General features: G+C 43.2%; 1 protein-coding gene across 27 annotated transcripts in view; it reads right to left on the reverse strand.

Moving 5' to 3' along the window:
- Nucleotides 1–2852: 2852 nt before the first annotated feature.
- LOC122879995 (protocadherin gamma-C5-like) overlaps nt 2853–22548 on the reverse strand; it is a 251973-nt gene continuing 232277 nt past the window's right edge. For 10 of the 27 annotated variants that reach the window (XM_044204703.1, XM_044204698.1, XM_044204700.1 and 7 more), the window contains 4 exons: nt 10581–10639; nt 9437–9490; nt 7080–7177; nt 2853–5524 (listed from right to left, as the gene is read on the reverse strand). In XM_044204703.1, the coding sequence (XP_044060638.1) occupies nt 5241–5524; nt 7080–7177; nt 9437–9490; nt 10581–10639 (495 nt within the window). In that variant the 3' untranslated portion in view covers nt 2853–5240. Of the gene's footprint in view, nt 5525–7079; nt 7178–9435; nt 9491–10580; nt 10640–16043; nt 18753–19927; nt 22537–22548 lie in introns of those variants that run through there. The other 17 variants (XM_044204709.1, XM_044204712.1, XM_044204714.1 and 14 more) reach the window with 8 other exon arrangements.

The raw sequence follows: 22548 nt of genomic DNA on the forward strand, positions 1-22548 counted from the left end.
AGAGTTCTTCCCTGGTAAAGTCCAGATTAATGTTCTTTATCCCTGCTGTGTTTCCAGTGTGCATATCCACAGAGCAGGGCTCTGTCCTCCAACATGTGGTGACCCAACACACTGCAGAGACAGCTGCAGGATGGGAGGAACGAGGGAGTAGGGGTGGGGGGGGCAGGGAAGGAAGAAAAGAAGTCAGAGGGGGAGGATCAGGGAGAGGGTTCCTTCCTTTCGCTGGAGGGGGGGGGGCGTAAAAGAGGCGCGGAAACTCACTTCCTGTCCCGCCACAAGCAGCCCTTACATCACATCCTGCTCTTTCCCCACACAGATCAGATATGATCCTCTTCCGCCTGAAACGAGATCCTTGTTTCCTCTCGCTGGACTTGCCTGGCAGCTCACACACTGTGAGAGAGGAGATGCAGCTCTGCTCTACTTCCTGCTCCAATATTCTGATGAGAATTAAGACAAATTAGAATAAATTTGATTATGAGGATATTCAAGAAATTTGCTTTTCCACACTTGTGAATGTGTGTGTGTGAATGTCAGCCTTCTCCACTGGCTCATTGACTGACAACAGTGTTTATGTGTGTCTGTGAGCCGCCACATGCCTTCTTACATGTACACACATTCAGGATGTGACGATGCCTGTTATTCACTCTTGTGTCCAGGCTGTCTGACTAATGTTATTACCTCACACAGGCAGTCCATTGTCAAATTCCAGTCTGCTACGATTTCCCTCTTTGGACAACCCTGATATACATCACTGGTTTGAATTTTTTTGCCTGTGTGTGTGTGTGTGTCAGTCTATTGTGTATATCTCTCTGTGTATGATTAGCGGGAATGTGCTTAATTAACCGAGATAGGATGGGGGACCTAAAGGGGGCAATAAAAGAACAATCTCCCCATTCTACTGGGTCTCCCCTCCGGGAAATGGGTGACACACGGGGACAGTGAGGACAGCAGGAGTATCTGTCAGCTGATGTTTGTTATCCTGTGACTCATAAAGTAACTCTAAAGCTATTGTAAAGTATAATAGTATATGCATACTGTACCCATATGAATAATACTTCAGTTTCCTCTGATTGTTACACAAAATAGCTCTCAAATGAAAGTTCATACTGTAGATCTCCAGCAAATCAAACTGGGACAAACCCATATTGTGCGTTATTACCTCTGACTCATCCACTTGTGTCTGTGTGTGGGATTTCGTACGCTCTGCCATGTTTCCTGCATATGTCTCTGTCAGAGTTGCCAGGTTTGACTAATGGCTGAATATGTTTGTCTTCCTGCAGGTCATTCAGCACAGCCAGGCCCTGAGCAGAACCAATAATGGCCACTGCATGGATCTGTAATGAAGATGTGGAGAACAGAGAAAAGCATCCAGCTGCTGGGGCTGACAGTTGCCGTGGCAACTACATAACACAATGAGAGCAGGGTGAGAGGAGTCAGCCATTTTGGTTTGTGAATCTGCAGTGTATGATGTGGGAATGCTGCTGTGTGAGTAACTGGATTGTCGAGTTAAAATTATTGTATTTAATCTAAAAGAAGGAATGGTTAATAAGAAGAAATTATTTATGAAAACTAGCAGATGGGGATCTTTTTTCTGGTATTCTCTCAAAAGTCTCACAGCTTTTGGTCATGTGTAATCTTCAAGCAGGAACTTTAACTTAGAAAAATTGCATTAGCTGGCATTAGACGGGATGTCACGCCTGAATAACACTCACATCATCTGCGTCCCTCCTTCCATCCTCCAACATCTGCAGCAGTGAGCTAAAGCCTGCTCCTTTTGTTTTGCATAGTGACGTCCCATGGGCTATTTATAGGGACGTATGTTATTGTGTAAGACCTTGTGAAAGGCACAAAAAGCCTGAGCAGGCTACCATGTTCCCTGTAGTGGCCCCAGGATCTCTGAGAGGAAAGCTAAAGAACATGTGGCTCTAGTATGATGAGTTAGAGAAAGACACAGTCTGTTTAGGTAGAATGAATAGACGGAAGACATGTTTTTTTTACTTTAAATGCAACAAGACATTGAGGAAACTATTAATCTATTTTCTGTATTTAGACAATAGCAGACATCAAACAATATAAGGTCAGGTGTTGGGCAATGTACATATATTTTGCCATCTTTTGATGATATAACATATCAATTGTATTAATCATCACTATAAAGACAAATTCGCTGACATGCTTGCACGAAGTAAACAGTAAGGGAAGCTCAAGCGGTACTACTAGGTTTTCACGACCAAAATGAAAGATAATATAAAAATATATAAAATACCACATTGCTTTTACTAAAATAATTTTCTTTCTGCAGTGACTTTCAAGATGGTAATTCCAGTCAATTCAGTAATATTGTACAACTCAATTAGACTCATAATTTAGTAGATTTGATGCATATAGTTGTGAATCATTTTATCAACAGAAGTAGCATGGCAGTATTCAATTTATTACTCCATTTTATCATGTGATGAGGGAACAGTAGTTACAAAGGGTGCAAAGTCTGTTTATTTTGAACTGACACATCACTGGAAATAATATTTTGTAGCCTTGTATGTTGTCGTCTTTTTACATCCTTTTATCTGCCAAAGAACACCTGAAATGGACCAGGGACAGAGCAAAGCTTCCTCGTAAACATCAGTAGTGCTTCAGTCCTGCTGAATGTGGGTCACACAGACAAAAATCCCCAAGAAATATTTTTAATGCATTGCACACTGCATCTTACAGCATTTAATGCTTTTCACAGGTGAATGTCATGAATTATTAAGAGTAGCAGCATGCACAAAGTTAACTCACTCAAACTGTAGCCTGTAGGAAAATTACACATATTAGTATGAAACAAATCAAACACACAAGTATTTCTTAAATGATTTCAGAATCTTTTTATTTGAAATGTCAGTGTTCAAGAGAAAATAAAACAGCAATATAAATATTAGCATAAAAATAAGAGTAACACAGGGGTATAGAGTGGGGGCTAAGCATTTGATAAGAAAGATAATACAGCAGGATAGAATAGCATTAATTCAGCAGCGGACAGACTTACACATATATAATATTTATAATCATTTGTTCATATGGACAGAAAGAGAATGAGAGGCATTCTTTCACAAATGCACAAGATAAAATCACCGCAAAAGAACATTAAGAGGTTACAGAAGGATAGAAACATTTCCATATTTTTTTGTTTTGTTTCTTTACAGGGTGATAAAAGATAGTAGAGAGAAAATGAACACAAAAATATGAGCAACACATATCACAAGTTAACTAGTCTACGTGTGTCACTTTGTTTACTTATCTAAAGTTATCTTTAATTCATTTATTTACACTGAAGAGTTAGTTGGCTTCCATGGTGCTTAGTTACTACATTGCAACACAAACTGTTGAAGAACATCTCAGATCTTTATTCATTGATTTATTTTTTTATTTTTTTTAACTGTGGTTTTCTTATTTTTCTTGAAAAACAAAATGCAACACATTCCAGTAGTAAGCCACGGCTTGTGGAGAGGGACTTGAAAATGTTGGACGTTGTCCCTACTATACAAACAACTGGCTCATACCATCGACAGGACTTGTGTTTATTTACAGTGGGGAAGAGCCTCGCAGGACCAGGGAGTGGAAGGGAGAGGTGAACGGTAGAGAGGCTAAAGTTTCCCATTGCTCTCAATGGAGGAGGGATAGTTCAAAGGGCTCTCGAGTGGTATCACCTCACCAACAGGGACAGCTGTGCTTGGTTCTGTTGACCTCTACCTGGGTCAGTGCATTAGAGAAGGTTTAAGGGGTGGGCGGGTCAACAGTGGTTCCTCTGTACATTCAGTGGGTAGAGCCAAGGTTGTTTCCAAAGCTCCTGGTGGATGCAATGGTGCCACCTCAGTCTGTGTACCCCTCATCACACCCACTCCACTCCCCCTGACCCAGCCTGCAAGCTGCCTTTTCTCATGCAGTTGTATCTGGCCAGAGGCCTGACAGAGAGATGGACGGTAAAGTAAAGACTTCATATCTTATACAAACAATTCCTCTATGCTATCTAATCATTACCCCCCCTCCCCAAAAAAAAAGTTTTGTGTCACATCAAGAAGGTTCTTCAGCACTTCAGGATAGTGAGGGGAAATACTCTAGTGTCCAGAAACGCCTAAGCACTTAAATTTAGCACATCTATGCCTTTTCCTAAAGACCGAAGTGATTACTACCCCTACATCATCTCATTTTAAGAATACGAACAGTGCATTTCTCTTTGTTTGGCTCTCAACATGGGATAGTGAGTGAGGGGAGGACACGAGCTGGGTGTGAAAGGGGGGGTGCAGGACATCTGGAGGTGTTATACAAGAAGCCAGTCCCTGCTGCTATACCACCTGCATGGACAGCATGGCTCGTGACTCCATGACACAACGCCATGTCACCCCCTCCTCTGCCAGCCCTTCCTCTGGGTGCATGCTCAGTTCATAAAAATATCAGGAGATTAAAGTCATATTTTTTTTGAACTATGATTACAAAAGTAATTTTCATTTTGTGTCAAGTAAATGCTACATGTGCATTATATTGACCTGCGATTGGAGGGAGGATAACCGATTCAGGATGTCCTCCTCTTTGCTTTTGCAATGCATAGTTTGCAACTCTAAACTAGTATATGTGGTTTGAACCTTAAAGAGCATGCAGAAGAGTTTGTAATACCTGTCAAACGACAGCCTTATATCCACAGGACTTATGCTTTAAGACCCTGCTAGGCTAAACCTATATAGGAATCTAATGGATGGCAACTAGCGTACTTTACAATGGCTGACTTTCCACCTCAGGGAAAGAGCACAATAAATCCAACATGAAAGACACTAACATTTCATCTCTGAATACATCACTGCGTATAGCCTTGTCAGCCCAGCAAGGTTCCTTACACTGAATCTTTTTGTCCATGTTCATTTGATTTTTGTCAAAATAAAAAAAAAGCAAAAAAACAATAACCCCCTATACCCTGCCAAAATTATCCACCGACAAAGATTATGTGAGCAATACTAGACCTTTAGCACAGCACGGGTTACCAACACCAGTAACAGCCCTCAGCACATTCAGATTATTCACAACACTCTTTCAAAGAACCATCAACATCGTCCATGTGATTAAAAGTGACTTGCTGTCGTTATTTAGACCGTGGCTAGCATGAGTGACAGCAGAGCAGTAAGATACCAAATGGGAGGGTATGGGGGGTTGAATTTCTCCTCAGATCAGGCCGGGTTTATCTTTCCTCCACCTCTCTCCATCCAACTCTACTTCTTCTCCTTCTTGGTGGACTTCTTCTTGGAGGCAGGGGTCTGGGCGGCCTTGGGGGGCTCGGGCTGGGCCGAGGCTTGGGGCGGGGGCAGCGCCTGCTGGGTGGCCTGCTGGGCTGTGGCCTGCTGCTGCTGGGGGTTGGAGGTGAGGGTGGCCGTGCTGCCAGGGATGTAGACGTTCTGGCGATAGTCGGGCACGTGCTGCAGGGTGAACTGGGGGCTGTAGCGGGTGCTCAGACCCATGGTACCGGGCCCCAGGGTGGCTGTAGCCTCGCTCACTTCTGGGGGGAAGAGAGACAGAGTGGGGAAATAAGGGTGAGGAGGGAGGGGAGAGAGGGATGAAACTTGTTAGACAACAAGAATTTGAAAGTTTTAGTATGACAGTGTTATATCAAAGTAGTGAAATGAAAATAGGTCATAAAAGGAGATTAAACCAATTACTTTTAAAGCTTCTATGAGAGATAAGGTACTTGATTGAAGGGAGATTATGTGTGTACGCTAGATTTAATTTAAATATGTCCCAATGCTCAGGCAAAACATGAGGTTGCAGTGAGCTAAACTAAAAACTGGGGTATGAGTAGTAAAAATATGAAAGAGGTGTTACAAAATGGTTGATTGTGTGCATATGTTTTTTCTTTTAACAGGGATGATGAAACTGTCTCCCCAGCATACTCCTCTGTTTCTGGTTTTCTATCATGCATTCCCAGTGTGTGTGTGCGCGCATGACGTAGCTGCTCAGCTCATAATTCTCCCACAGCCCCTGCATTGCAGAGCCAGAGACACAAATGCTCCCTCCTCCACCCTGGAGTTCCTCTCAGCCTATATAAACACACACATACGCACAAGAAAACTATCATGCTGACTGTCCAAAGCAGTAACTGAAAACCTTTTTTTTTTTTTTATACTCTTTCTGCCCTCACACAGTGCTTTGTTAATTGATTGCTCCTGCGTTGTGCTCAACACAGTGACGACCTTCACTATTTATCACATGCATTGTTCTTTCCTTCCTGATGGCACCAACTGTTCATCCTGTCTAACTTTGTGCTGATGCATGCAGGACACCACTCCATATGTTCCCCGTTAGAAGACAGAGTCCCAGTGTCCTCACTCCATCAGTGGTTAACTCCGTTAGAAACAATGACTTAAGCCATTTGGCAATACATCTTTGTCGAGTTTATCCCTCCATCATTTCTGTGTATTTTGTGTTTGACTGTCACTATATTCAGTGTTGATCAGTCCCTTTTCAAGGCCAATTTTATGTGTATTTTTCCAAGTTATTACTAAGGCTTCCACAGTAACAGCCCAAAGATGAATCACTGTGTGTGTCCCCTCAGTCACTGCAGGAACAGAGAAATAGGACAGTAGAAGGAGGGTATGTTGTGCAATATGGGAATCTTTGGTTATGCATGAGCCCGAAGGTTGTATATTACATAACTGTTCATGTAGCTCTATAGCCTTCTGCTTATAATAAAACACTGTGCACGTGATCAGTGTGTACAGTGAAAACATGCATCTCTGTTATGTTATTTAATTCAACACAACCTTGTACTGTTTATCTGAGGAACTGCAGGTAGTCATGTCCACTGTGTGAATATCATCTGAGGCTTCCTCTGGATGCTTATTAGCACACAACCACTGTATGGAAACATCAATGTGGACACATAGAGCTATATCAATGAGCGAGTCTGGTTAGTTGCCCTCCAACCAAACAGGAACCTAAATAAACCACCCCTTCCCACGCACCCTCGCTAAGCTTGTGAAGAGAAAGAAACTGTTTTGGAGAAGAGAAGATGAATAATAGAAGGGAGGAAAAAGATGAGGAGGTATAGGACTCACCGTTAGCTGCAGCCATCAGGGCCTGGAGCTGCTCAGCCTCAGTCGGGGGCTGGGGCCAGGGGCCAGTTCCCATGGCAACCTCAGGTCCTCCAGTTGCCCTGTGGCGAAAACGAGGAAAGAACAACTGTAAACAACTGGTGGTTCATCCTCTCCTGTGTGTGTGTGTGTGTGTGTGTGTCACTGGTTTGACAGTTGGTGGTTTATGATGTAAAGGCAAAGCAGCTGACGGCGAGGTACACAACCTGAGGAGAACTCAGCAAGGATAACAGGAAGGGATGTATAGTTTACAAAACAGGGTGTGTTTCAAACAAATGCGCACTCTTAAACACACTCTTGTTAAGGCATGTACAAATGTGTCTGCACACAGACACACAGTAGCAAGCGTGTTCACGCATTCACACACAGTAAACATGGTACAACATTCACTCTCTCGCCAGTATGACCATGAGCACTGCGCTGTCTAGTAAATCTGATTTAATATTTAATGATCCCACCTTTTTAAAGGAAATAGCTGTCTGCATAGTCACACATGCAGCGCTCAGTGAGCACTGAACATTTCCATCTGGGCAAACTTCACCTTCAAAGGCTTGTTTATTTAAAGTCTACAATTTGCATGTGGGGGCAACAGAGGAGAAAGCAGACCTGCGATCTATTATGCTCACCTACTTATTTCCATTCCCACACTTGTGACACACCAACACGGGCTGTATGACTGCCAACTAGATCGCAATGCTTTAATCCTGGTTCCTGTTCCCAAAGTGCTAATAAACCATCTTTGGGTTGGTGGTTTTGTTTGCCAACAAAACTGCAGTATGTTATATTCATGCTACACTGTCAGAAAAAAAAACCTAATAATGCCACTTCACTTCATAAGAAGACCAGCAGAAGTCACATAAAGCCCTATAAAACCATTATGGATGCTGCTGAGTTGTTCCAGAGCAAAAACAATATATATGGTTTTAGCTACTCTTTCAACCTCCTGAAATTCTGTGCCTGCATGTGCATTACATTGGTTATTTGACTGTTTTGGGGTAATAACAAACCACCTGAGGGCATTTAGTGGTTCATTAGCCCACAGGGACATGTGTAAAAGGTTCTGGTGGAGTATACGGCTCCAAAGAGGACAGTAAATGACATATCAGGGATAAAGAGGACACCAAGGTTTCAGTTTCTACTTTATGACAAATATAGGCTGTAGTAATAAATGAGGAAAGCAGAACTGTATGTATATAGATAGTGTGTTAAATACATGGGATATTCAGAGGAACACTCTCCTTTCTATTTAAAACCAAGAAAAAAAAAACTCTCAAATTGCTCTGCTCCATGGAATCAAAAGAAAGTAAAGGACACAACGAGGGAAAAAGTGGAGAAGGAATTCTAACATAAAAACAGGGATTTGTTTAAGAGCAGGTTGCCAGATCTCACTGCCAAAACTCTGAAGTGGTTTTCAGTTCAGTGCCAGAGAGAGAGACTGAGGGAGAGAAACATGTATGTCCTGTGCCAGGCAGCCAATGAGAAACAGGCACAGTCAGTATAGGCAGGGCAGCCATTTTGTGCCTCTTCACACCACTTAAGATAAAAGGGAATGCTTCATTTGTGCTAAATTAGCATCTCTCTGTACTTATCACATCCTGTGGTTGCGTTAAGCACTTCCTGTGGTCAGGATTATCACTTCCTGTGGGCAAGAGGGATGTCATTAGTTGGCCAGACAGAGCTATCGTTTTTCCTCTGCAACCTGTCTCATCTGCATGTTGACCTCGAGAGTTTTATGTGGAGAGCTGTTTACTTCATTGAGGAACGTTTTAACCTCTAACAGGCGTTTTAAAGAAATCAATCATGAGATAGCTGTCTGCATTGTCTCTTTCTTGTAGTTGTTCAGTGGATATATCACATGAAAAAGTGGTGATGTTGAGCTACAACCATCACAGACACACATCAAAGGCAACACTGTATGGTAAGCCAGTCTTAAGCCAAGAGAGAAAACGAGCTCTCAGACTAAAATGACTATAATATAGCACACATACAAGGCATAACAAATCTACAAAACACTGCACGCAAACTCAAAAGTGTCACAATCCTTTCTACGCCACAGCAGGCATTGTGGCCTATGCACATCGATCAACAAACCCCATCAAACTTTTAGGGAGATTAACAGAAGCTATGGGTTAGGTACATCTACACACAGCACAGCACTCAACTGCAGTGCACTACCTAAAAGACTTTAGCCACTCTCGACCCTTATCAGCTGATGTGTGATCAGGTCCTTCTTCCACCGAACAGTGAATTGACAAAACTGAACACTGATCAGCTGCTAAGGACAGAAAGTGATCATATAGTATCTACGTCTAAATTAGTACCTTGTCCCACTCTTCGGCGTCCATCGTATGTGTGTACCGTATGGCATGTGGGGACTAAAAACACAACAAGTTATACAGTCTGAAAGAATCATAGTATATTTGACTGAAAGCTGGAGTTAGTGTAAGAAAAAGGGAAAATGCTGAGATATTGTGCTCTAGATCTCAGTGGAAAATATGTCGAGTCTGTCACATCCATTCAAAATACCAGAGATGGGACGTTTTCTTTTTCTCCACCACTAACATGAATTATGTCCAATGTATCCATAATAATCCCAGTGGTATTCTATAATGTCAGTGGCCTGTGTTTGTGTGTGTCTAACATTTTCCTGACTTGGCTCAACAGCGCTTTCTGCCCCAGCTGGTATGTTTCAGGGAGAAGCCTTGACTCATAGAATGTGTTGTGTAATCACTGTTTTAAAAACTGTTACTGCATGCACTCCATTTTAGCCCACACAATATGGGCAAATAGCAATAATCAACCATCAACACACACGCTCACTAAAACACACAACTGAAATAAAGAAACACAATTCATCTTTTGTCATTTAATAGGCGAGTCGCTAGTGTCAAAAATGAAATTTCAAGTAACCAGTCAGTACGACCTCTCAGATGGCAGAAAATGAAGAGATAAGAAGGATACATACACTGTCCCATCCCCCCACTAGCTCTGGTCACCGTCCCTCATCAGTAGTACTGAGTGATGGCGCACAGGCTCAGAGAGCGCAGAGAGGAGAGGAACAGGAGAGGGAGGGGGCGGGGGAGTGGAAGCTGCGGCAGCCATTTTATAAAGCAGCCTGGAACCAGGCAGAGATGCTCATTCAGGAGTATAAATCAAGAATCTGAATTCACTGAGCAGAATCATGCAGTAAAATGCAACCATAAATTACTTCATCACTAGAATGTAGTTTAAAGTCAGATTCAGATGGGTGCATTGTGACTTTGATGTGATTAGTACTTTACAGTCAGCACCCTGCAAGCAGCCAGTTCTTATATTTACAGCACTCACTACCATCCCCCTCTTTTTTTATTCCTCATCCTTCATCACTCCGTCTGCCTTTAGCTCGTCCTTGTGCAGCACAACAACATGTCCTTGACATTTCTGGGCATTTTATCATTGTGTGTGTGTGCGTCTCAGTTTACTCACCCGCTAGGTCCGGGTCTCTGTCCCTGTGTGAAGCGCCAGTCATTGTTGGGGGGCTTTTGCTGTAAAGAGAACAGAAGATGCAACATGAATTGCATGTTTCATTTCAACAACAGTGAGATGTTTCTGAGGTGTAACTTTTGGTTCAAAAGATGTTGCTTTGTGGCTGACACATTTGTGTGTGATTGTGTATGTCTGTGTGTCTGTCTGTGATTTAGAAAACCTAGTTTTTCAGTGAGGCTCAACAACGTATTACAGATGGCAACAAATATCTGTATGGTCAGGCATCCATGTTGTTCCAAAAGCTGTGGAGCATAAAATGCTGCAGAGGAGCACACAGACAAACAAACAAACAAACACACAAACTGGGGCTTTGCTTATAGAAATGGGACTCAGAATTAAACTAAAGGCAGATAATGGCCAAGTAAGAACTACATGATCAGATAACTGAGCAATGAGCTTTAAAATGGTGTAATAAGCCCTCAAAATGCACCAATGCAGCCAGAAGATGAATCAGACGTCCAAAGGACTCTCATCTAAAAAGGAGTTTCCCAGTGGATGACCACACAAAGATCAATCTAAAATACAGAATTTAACAGATCAGGCAAAACAAAACTATGACATTCCCTCATGACTGTGACTTACTAAAACTTTTTGATGGACACATATCTCATAAAAAATCTTTTTAATAGATGCAGTGGGCAGAGATAGTCCTTTGAAGATAATGTTTGTTATTTTGATACCAAGACCTCATGGACATAAGGCTACGATGGTGCCTCAACAGTGATAAAAGCCTCTTTCATCTCTGTATGTCCCTGCTACTCTCTATAAATGTCTTCAAGCCCATTGCACTCTTGTCCATCTCTACCTCACTGGCCATGCCACTATGTCTTTTCCATCTCTCTGGCTCTTTCCCTCTCCCTCTTGTTGTGCAGTGATGCGGTGAATAGACCCTTGGCTCAGCTCCAGATTCTGCTGCCTAATCGACACAAGAGCGCTCTAGAGAGAGGCCGGCAGGATGATGTGTTGCATTATTAAAAGAGCTGTTCTACCCAATGGAATGATGGAATGAAGCAAGAGAGCAGGAGAGAAAAGAAATACCTACACAAAACAAACAGTACTGCAGGATAAACTGGTGACTATCATGACTAGAGGTAAGTAAATACAGGTAAATAAGGAACAGATGCACCAGTGACTTATTGAATGCACAAAAAGAACAGAAAAGGAAACACGGGTTGTTGAAACAAGTGAAATGGGGAATAGTGTTCAGTATCCCAGACAAAACAATTGACTGCACAAAAAGAGAATTGCAGAGAAGATCAACAGCAACTTACATGGAGGAGTGAAAGAAGGGATTGTGCTATAGTGTCTGGTCTACTAAAGACCTGTGAAGGACACTACAGGGTGAGAGGGAGTGTGAATGACAATCAGTGTTTGTTCAATAATAATAATCCAATTTGTCAGTGGATTCAATTTCAGTGTTGTCTACAAAAGGGCCTGTTTCACCTTGGTGGTCACTCAGCACTATCAGTCGAGTCTTCAGCACTAAGGAAAAGGAAGATAGAGTCAGATAAAGAGAAGACAAGTCTGCTTGGTTATGTCCTCATAACAAACTGCGACGCCAGAACTCACAAGTCGTCATTATTACAACTTAAAACCATAGTGGATGAGAAGAGGAGGGCATAGCTGAACTCTCACCCTCCTTCAGAACCGAGCGTGGTCGATGTTTATCTAAAAATGGACGATGAGTATATGTGCGTGGGCACACAAGTCTATCTGAGCTTTGGTAGGGAGAGAAAAAGATCCGCACTGAGTGGAGGCAAACATCCACAGAGAGGCCCAGCATTCCAGCTGTGTGACTCGTTCTCACCACACAACCGCTCACAGACACACGGTTGTCATTTCCAAGGTCAGACCCCACTACAGGCATGTAGAATAAAGGGTAACAGACTCTGTGCTGTGCTTAAGGTAAACACCTTGTGCACTGTTATTCTGTATACTTCATTATTGACAGCTTGGCTGCACATACACATCACTAGGAGACAGTACAATGCAATTCTCTTCTGCTCAAGAAGAAAGTCAAACTGAGGAACTTTTCACTCAACCGAACCACAGACTAAATTAAGATGGTTTAGACAACAACAGATGCCAGGGAAAACAAATCTCAAGCCAGGTTTAATGGCATGCAGGCAGGGATCAAAATCTAATTGACTTTAGCTACAATTATCTGAGCATCTTTAGAAGTGCTTGTTTTTTTTTTTGGTTATATTGTCTCTGAAGTAAGTTGATCCATTAAGATAGATGAGACAAAGATATTCAAAATGCACAGGACTTTTTCAGAGTGGAAGTTAAATTTAAAGGCAGGAGATAGAGAGTGATGGTCAAATAGACTACTCAGGGAGACTAGGCCAATGGAGAGAGATGAAGGGATTAAAGTTCTGTGGGCCTGAATTCCATCCAATAGAAATACCTTCATACCAGCCTGGAAACTTTAAACACTGTCAGTCTGCTTCCCTTACATTTTTAATTTGAGCCAAAGAGCTTTGAGGGCTCCCCAGGTGAATTACTACCTGACTGAGTAGCTAGTGCAACACAATGTCTGTCAGTCATTTTAAGAGATGAGATGGATATTCATTATGTGAGATTATGTGAGCTGGATTCATCAAGGGGTATAAACTGGACTGATCAGCGCATGGGCACATCTGGACTTCATCCAGCATGTTTGAAAGCATGTGAATGTGAACTTGGCTAAAACATCTGGTTTACCGGTTAACCACTTCTCTATCATGATACACAAAGATTTATCCTGGTGTACAAAAGAAAAACAATGTCATCTCATCCCTTTCTCACTCTCTGACAGTGGTGAAAAAGTTTCCTAACACGAATACAAATTGTATTGGTGTTAAAAAAAACTGTGGCTGGACTGCAGCTAGTGCCTGTGTCTGAAAAGAGGAAGTTGTGTCTGCTCTGTTGCTCTGATAACCTTCAGTGTACACACACATACACACCACACCATATAACCCTCAGAACACAGGCATACATTCACTCATCCCAGCTGTCTTACATTGTTTCCAGAGACAGTGTTCTTTAATGCTAAGCAATAATTACGCCAGTAGAAATCTAAAAATATACAGAAAAATAGGATATGTAACCCCTAAAATGCTGGATCGATTACAGTGTAAAAGCACAGGTGTCGTGCTTGATTTTAATATTCCTCTCCCTTAAACAAACATCATGACTCAACTGACCAAACCCTCGAGGACAGTTTTCCTGAACCGCATGAGCCAGTTTGTTGCATGTACAGCTTTATCATCCATAAAAAAAGTATATTTACAAAACACTCTGCCTAACTCAGTGCACGTGTCAAACCTTATAAACTCCCACAGACTCAAAGACTGAAAAAACACATGGTCAAGTGAATATTAATTTCCTGCTTTAAATCTATTATTTTAGAAGTATAGAGAGGGGAATAATTGCAAAGATGGAAGAGACAAGTGTTAACAGACAATTTAGTAAGTGAGTCAAACTCATGACATCAGGATTACATGGCATTTTTGTCCACTGAGCCAGAAAGCTCCCTTCATCATGGGACTATTTCTCTTTTAATGCAAAGATTTATATATTGCAGGCCAATTGGAAGGAAATAAACCTTTTAATTTATTTACCAATGTTTCAGGGAAAAAAATCTTCAATACAATTTCCCCCCAAACTTTCTGTGTTAGCACACTGTTAAATAGAGTGTGCCAAAACAACACACTACAAATTAATAGAGGATTCAAAGAAGGGCAGTGAGAAGTGACTGACAATCGTGCACTAAGGCCCCAGGGTCCTACTAAAATTATACACTACTGGAGGGCTCCTCGTGCCTGATGCTTTGTACAAACAATTTCACACGCAAGCATATAAACACCCACAGTGATGGCTGCTGCTCTAAAGCCATTATAGCCTGTGCCATCTGTGGCACAAGTGCATAACGCCATGCTTCCTTTCCCTTTTTCTGTCTCTCTTTTCCTCTGTTGTCCTCATTGCACACGTGTCACTAGAGCAGGGAGACAGATGGTACCCTGCTGACCTCAGGGACAACCCAATTCAGCACAGTCTCTCTCTGTCTATGTAATACAGACTCATGAGAAACCTGAGAATCTTATGGATATCAAACAGACACTAGGGTAAACATCCTGTTGTGTGGAGAAGAAATAGTTATCACCAAATTACCACAGCAACTATAATGACCTTCAATCAGCAACTCTACATTAAACATGACATGACTAAGGATAAACCCTGAGGATGAACAGACTGAGGAAGACAGAGTGAAAAAACCTCATGCTTTTTTCCCCCATTGAGATCTCCTAAAATTAATCATCCTGGTGAGAGCACTGTCAGCCATTTTCTATCCCTGACAGTGCTTCCTTTGCATCAAAACACTAAAAGGGTTGTCTCTGTCTTATGCATGTGAATATTATCTGGCTAGCTTTCCTTAGAAATGTCTGCACAGAACTCACACACCCTCACTCATGTGATGCTGAGTCCTGGAACCAATCACAAAAAGTTCAGAGGACAACAGGAAGTCAGGGGTCAGGCCACTGACCCCATGAATTCCTGTTTTTCAGCTACTGCTTTATTCTTTGACTCTTTCCCCACACCCCTCTTACCATTTCTTTCCTTGGCCCTTTTCCTCTCCTTCACCCCCCATCTCTCCCTCTGTCATCCTGTCCCCCTCTGTCTCTCAGCCATTCCACTGAGCCAACACTGCAGGACCTATTTTCATCTGTTTATCTCCTCTCCATCTGTTAGGGGCACTTATGTTTCTCTCTTTCCCCTTCCTTTGCCTATCTCCACCTAACTTCTTTCTGCCTGACTTTGCCTTTATCTGTATCATTCTTATCCACGAAGAACAGTTCCTCTCTGTGAGTTTAGTTAGAGATAGTAACCACATTTCCTAGCCTGGAGTCATATTAAATATTAAGCTGCTTTTCACTCTGTCCAAACCTATCTGGTAGGACAACAAAGCTCAAAGAGCCTTTTCACTATGTAGAGAGAGAGAGAGAGAGAGAGAGAGAGAGAGAGAGAGAGAGAGAGAGAGAGAGAGAGAGAGAGAGAGAGAGAGAGAGAGAGAGAGAGAGAGAGAGAGAGAGAGAGAGAGAGAGAGAGAGAGAGAGAGAGAGGTCCTCCTGCTAAAACAAGTGGGGTTTCAGATAAAATACTGCGGAGCTACATGACTGAGGAGATCTAGGTTTGCACAAGACTGTCGAGAGTCAAAGCATTAAAACGGTTGGCATGATTTTAAGCCATTCATTGTATACATATATACCATTACAATATCAAAACTGCATGTGAAAAATATTTCTTGAGATACTTAATGCATTTCTCAAACCTGTCTATAGATACTGAAACACCTGTATTGGTCTTATCCTACCATGGCATATCCCACCAATGCCATGCTTGCTCCCCCACTTAATCCCTCACCTCACTGGCTGAGTTCATAAGGTGCTTCCTGCTGAGTGTCATGTTGAGTGTGTTGTTGTGACTCAGCATGGGTGTCTTCATAAATACAAAGTCACTCCGGCTGGATAAGGTGGAATAGCATGGCCTGTAGGTGCGTGTGTGCGGCTCCTGGGGGCCTCCCACAACCTCCATGTAGCGTATGGGTCCATCAGTATTGAGCTGCAGGTGCAGGTCCTTGCTTGGCCTCTGATGGTAGCGGCTGGACCTGTGGCGACCGTAGCAGCAGCAATCAGAGTCTCCTAGCCCTGGGCCACGGTGCCTTAGGCAGCGTACCATGAGGATGACAAAGGTGATGAAGGACACAGCTGATACACAAGCTAGAGAGATGATGAGGTACAGGGTGATATCTGACATCCCAGTGCGGTGATAAAAGGGTGTGTGGCGAGGGCTGGCTGGAGCATCGTTGGCTGTGCTCGTCTCATCCACAGTTACTGTAATGTTCACAGAACTGGACTTTGGTGGGTCACCATTGTCCTGAATGATGATCACAATGTCATAAGTCGAGCCTGCTTCCTCCTCTGCCCACTTGTGGGCTGTGCGGAGCTCACCGGTGTGTGCCCCGATACGGAACAAGCCAGTATATGGTCCAGGGGCGATGGAGTAAAACAACCATGCATTGTGCCCACTGTCTGCATCCACCCCTACAAGTTTGTTTATGAGGTGCCCCGGGACAGCAGATGGGGGCACAGTGAGCTGTAATCTTTGGTCTTTTGGGAAGGAGGGGTGTACAATCACTGGTGCATTGTCATTCACATCCACCACAAAGACATGCACAGTGATGTTGGCTGTCCGTGTGGGCACCCCAGAATCCCGGGCCTGCACCTCAATACGGAAAGCGTTAAGCTGTTCATGATCCAGAGAGCGCATGCTGTAAATGTGACCACTCTCTGGATTAATGTAGACATAAGATGAAATGGGTGAGCCCTGGACCATGCTGGGAAAGATGGAGTAGGAGATGCGAGCATTGTCACCTAGGTCTGGGTCAGTGGCTGAAACAGCAGCGATGGGGGCACTGGGAGGATTGTTCTCTGGGATGTCCACAGAGTATGAAGGCTGAGAGAAGGTAGGGGCGTTGTCATTTACATCAGAGAGCTTCACCACAAAGGTGGTTTGTGATGAAAGGGGAGGGGAACCAGCATCAGTGGCCTTGATGACTACTGTGTACTCTGGGACAGTCTCACGGTCCAGGTTTCCAGCAGTGGTGAGGCTGTAATGCATGCCAAAAGCTGAATTAAGTTTGAATGGCAAACCTGACTGCACAGTTAATGTAACCTCCCCATTCACACCAGAGTCCAGGTCCTTTGCACTTATGAGCGCTATCACAGTCTCTGGTGCTGAGTCCTCTCTGATAGGACTGGTCAGTGATGTCAGTGTCACCTCTGGTGCGTTGTCATTCACATCAATGATGTCCACTATGACATTACAGGAGCCCTCCATAGCAGGAGAGCCACCATCTCTGGCCTGCACTGTGATGTGGTATGCAGTGGCTTTCTCATAATCCACATCGCCCTTCACACGAATCTCCCCGCTTTTAGAATCCACACTGAAAAGGCTGAGAACGCGTTCCGGTGTGTATTTACTAAACAGGAAAGATATTTCTCCGTTGTTATTTGAATCCGAGTCAGTCGCGTTCAATTTCGTTACTAAAGTGCCCCGTGCAACATTTTCTAATAGTCTAACTTTCTTAACCTGCTCGTCAAAGACGGGCGAATTGTCATTTACATCCAGAATTTTAATAAGCAGAAGTGTTGAGCCAGATTTCTCCGGCTGACCTCCATCTACAGCACTGAGCAACAGGCGAAACGAGGCCTGCGTCTCCCTGTCCAAAGGTTTATTCACCACTAGCTCTGGAAACTTGCTGCCGTCACTTTTAGTTTCCACATTCAAAATAAAGAAGTCATTTGCTGCGAGATAGTAAGTGCGTAACGAGTTGGTCCCCACATCTGGGTCGTGTGCGCTCTCCAAACGGAACCTTGTGCCCGGCGCGGCCGCCTCTGATATCTCCAAAGAAATGTTGCTGGTTGAAAACTGCGGTGCATTGTCATTCACATCCAGAATGTCCACCACGACGCGATGAATGTCTAAAGGATTCTCCAAAAGTATTTGAAGGTGTAGTGAACATGCTGAGCTTAATTCGCACATGTGCTCTCTGTCAATTGTTTGTTTAATAATCAAATCGCCGGTCTCCTGCTTTACCTCAAAATACTGCGTTGTGGATTCCGAGACAACCCGCAACCTCCTCTGAACAATCCGCTGAGCAGTGAGGCCCAAATCTTTAGCGACATTCCCAACGACAGAGCCCGGGCTTAGTTCCTCCGATACAGAATAGCTGAGCTGAGCGGACGCACAGGAGAGGCAAGCTAGATAAAAGCAGAGCCTCCACAGCCTCCCTCCTCCGGAGCGCTTCCTCTGTCTGGAGTCCATTGTGCTGCGCTCCGAGGATCGGAGAATGGGAAAGTTTTTAATTTCTTCTTTCACCGTAACGTATCCATAGTAATGTTAAAACGAGGCTGCCAGGCTTGATGGTAAACATTTCCGTTTTAAAAATAGAGCGATGGGAAGTTTTGATGTGATCATGACGGCCGTCTTTTAAGAGAAAACGAGGAGGAAAATCAAAGTATTTTCTGCCTCCAGTGAAACTCTCTGCTCTTTCTCCTCCGCCTCACTGCCATCGTGGGCGGGGAGAGGCCACAGAGGCCTTTCCTCTCATTGGGAGACGGGGCTGGACCAGCTCTGACACACAGCTCACACACACACAGAGTGAAAACTGTTCAGTGACTCCACTTCCACTGACAGGCAAGTATCAACTTAATTCTCATTTTGAAGGTTTGAGAGGACAATGAAAGCTGAATAACAGAAGGAGGAATACAAGCAATCTTTCATAATCCAAGAAAAACTATATATGGAGGATAGATGTTATCTTATTGTTATACCGTTGAACAATTCAGTCACGTGCTCTCAATGAGAACTCCTCATAGTCAAAACACCGTTTAAACAGATTATAAAGCAGCTGTTATTTATAGCAATGCTATTTGTATCCGCAGGGGGGCATGGTTTCCAAACTGGTTTTCCCCCTACTCAAAGTCTACGTCAAAGGAAAGTTTAAATGGGACTTCATTATAAAGTTAAGGCGTTCTAAAAATATTTTAAAGTATATGGAAACTATAGAAATGCCACGCAGCGGACAATTCGAAGATACAGGCCATGTAGCCAAAATTTGAGAGCAAAATGATTTTGTTCTAGAAGAAAAAGCTATAATAAAGTATCATTGTTGCAAACAATACAAAAGAATGTTTAAATTGGCCAATGAAAGAAGGTTGGGCAGAAAAATAGTGATGAAACCCTAATATCCTTTAAATTCAACATTTAAATTGAAGTTTTTTTTACATAAAGAAATGCATCGTGAAATTGATAATATGTTTTAGCTAAGGTATTATATATTCATTCACTGAAATAAAATATCACGTTATTTTATTATAGCATATTAGCATAACCAAAGTATTACTTTTACCTCAGCATAATATATGACATGCTAAAGTGATTAAAATATAGGCCTATCGCAAAAATAAAATGTGCTTTGTCACGTAGCTCATAAGCAGAAATCACAACCCTAGTGCTGACTAGGCTAGCCATAAAAAACTTCAGTTTATACTGAGTTTGTGCGATTTGGTTTCCATTACAGAGAAACAGTACACACAGCACACCCAAGCAAAGAAATACAGGAAATACGCGTTTTGCTCCTGAATATAAAAAAAAGAATAAAAACAAAACAGAATTGGGGGAATTCTGTTTAGCCCACATTTATAGATAAAATATCACACGATGCCTTGTTGTTTTCTGCTCACCTGCTGGCTCTCAAAAGTCCAGGTGCTGTCGGGTAAAGACGCATCCAGGACACTGATCACCTCCTTAAAGTCGGTGGTGCTGCTGGGTTTAATCAACGTGAAATCACTGTACTCTGACATCGGAGACATACAGGACCTGAAGGACTGACTCTGAGACAACATGTCTCCTCCCAGGACCTCCACGTACTTTATAGGTCCATCGGTGTTGAGCTGAATCTGCAGGTTTCTGTTGGGGTTCTTGTAATCATCACAGTCGGTCCGTCTCATGCAGCAACTACCGCTGCTTCTGCTGTTCCTGATGCATTTAACCGCTAAGATGAGAAAAGTCAGCAGAGACAGCACGGACACCGAGGCCAGAGAGAGGATCAAATAAAGGGTGATTCTCCCAGTTTTCTTGCTGGGCTCGGCCGCTTTCTGTCGGAGGTCTAAGATGGGCTCATGGAGGCCGTCCTCCAGCAGGATGGACACCGTGACGGTGGCGGACTGGACCGGTTCCCCGTCGTCCTTGATCTCTATAAGCAGCCTCTGAGAGGAGTCGTCCTGCTCGGACGCAGCGCGTTTAGTCCTCACCTCCCCTGTGTACAGATTGACGGTGAACAGAGAGGCGTCTGTGGCCTCCGCCAGTCTGTAGGAGATCCAGGCGTTATGGCCCGAGTCAGCGTCCACGGCCGTCACCTTAGTGACCAGGTGACCCGCTTTAGCGGAGCGGGCATCCTCTGATGAGAGAGGAGCCCAGGGCAGCGGAGGAGGGTAAATAACAGCGGGGGCATTGTCGTTCTGGTCCAGGATAAACACGTGGACAGTGGCGTTGCTGCTGAGAGACGGAGAGCCCTGGTCCTTTGCCTGAACCTGAATCTGAAACACCTTCAGTTTCTCATAGTCAAACGAGTGCATGCTGTAGATGCTGCCGTTATCTGAGTTAATGTAAACATAAGACGAGACAAACACGTCCTGCACTTTAGAGTCCAGTATAGAGTAAGAGATTTTGGCGTTTTCACCAAAATCCAGGTCAGATGCTGATACTGAGTACAGTATAGACCCTGGTACCCCATTCTCTTTTAAATATACATTATAGGAGGGCTGAGTGAATACAGGAGGGTTGTCATTCACATCAGTGATGCTGACAGGTATAATGTTCTTACTAGAGAGGGGAGGAGAGCCTGAATCAGTGGCTGTTACCTCAATATTATACTCTGAGAAACTCTCTCGGTCTAAAGCACCACTGGTAACCAGTGCGTAATTATTAGAGAAGGAGGGTTTCAGATTAAAGGGAGAGCCTATGGTGAGTTGTAACGTTACTTTACCGTTATCCCCGGAGTCAAGGTCTCGCGCACTGATCAAAGCAACTACGGTGCCACTGGGTGCGTCCTCGCGTACTGGCTTTGGCTGAGAAGTGAAAACTATTTCTGGAGCGTTATCATTGAAATCAATAATATCAACCTGCACGCGACAGTGGCCCTCCATTTCAGGGCTGCCTTTATCTTTTGCAGTTACATCAATATCATATGACTTGGTAGTTTCATAGTCTAACTCTCCTTTCAGAGTGATTTCACCTGTTAAAGGGTCAATATCGAAGATTGACAACACAGAATCTGGTGTCCGAGAACCAAATGAGAATTCAATTTCACCATTTGAACCTTCATCTGCATCTGTTGCTTTGGGCTTTATAATAATACCCCCATTTGTACTTTTTTCACCCAGGGTTACTTTGTACACATTTTTTTCAAACACCGGGAAATTATCATTTATGTCAAGCACGCTTATGGTTATTTGTGAGGTTCCAGATCTTACTGGAGTCCCCCCGTCTAATGCTGTCAGCAATATTTTGTGAACTGCTTTTTTCTCTCGATCCAGAGGCTTTTCTAAAACAAGTTCAGGAACGGTCTTACCACCCTCTATTTCTTTTATCTTAAGGGAACAACACTCATTTTTACTAAGAGTATATGATTTCAATGAATTTGTTCCAACGTCGGGGTCCGTTGCGCTCTCCAAAGGAAAGCGCGTGCCAACTGCTGCTGATTCTGCTAATTTTAAAGATAATTCATTTGAAAGGAAACGTGGAGAATTGTCATTAATATCTCTTATTTCAACCTCAATTCGGTGTAACTGTAGCGGGTCTTCGATAACTACTTGCAGAGGTAGAACACAGCTGGCGCTTTGTCCACATAAAGCCTCTCTATCTATTCTGTCATTCACCACCAGCTCGCCCTTCCCCGCATCCACACTGAAATACTGCTCACCAGCCTCCGAGGCGACACGCAGTTTACGGTCAAAAATCTCAGATAGTCCCAAACCTAAATCTTTGGCTACATTTCCTACCACAGAGCCCTGTTTCAGTTCTTCCGGGATGCTGTAACGAGTCTGTCCGTCTATTGTACTCCACAAGAGAAAGAAATGATGCCACCAAAGAGCAAGCCATCTCCAGTCTCGGTATCCCATTGTCTTTGTCATCCTTGATTCAGTAAAATACATCATTTCCAATCCACAAGAACAGAGAACATAAAGTCAAAATCCATATTCCGAGAGCGTGACATATTCCGTTAAAAAGATGCTTGTTCATCGTCAAAGATAAAATTAAGATATAACCTTATACTTAGAGAATATGAACCATTTACCTACTC

The sequence above is a fragment of the Siniperca chuatsi genome, linkage group LG8 (assembly GCF_020085105.1).
Source record: "Siniperca chuatsi isolate FFG_IHB_CAS linkage group LG8, ASM2008510v1, whole genome shotgun sequence".
Taxonomy (NCBI): domain Eukaryota; kingdom Metazoa; phylum Chordata; class Actinopteri; order Centrarchiformes; family Sinipercidae; genus Siniperca; species Siniperca chuatsi.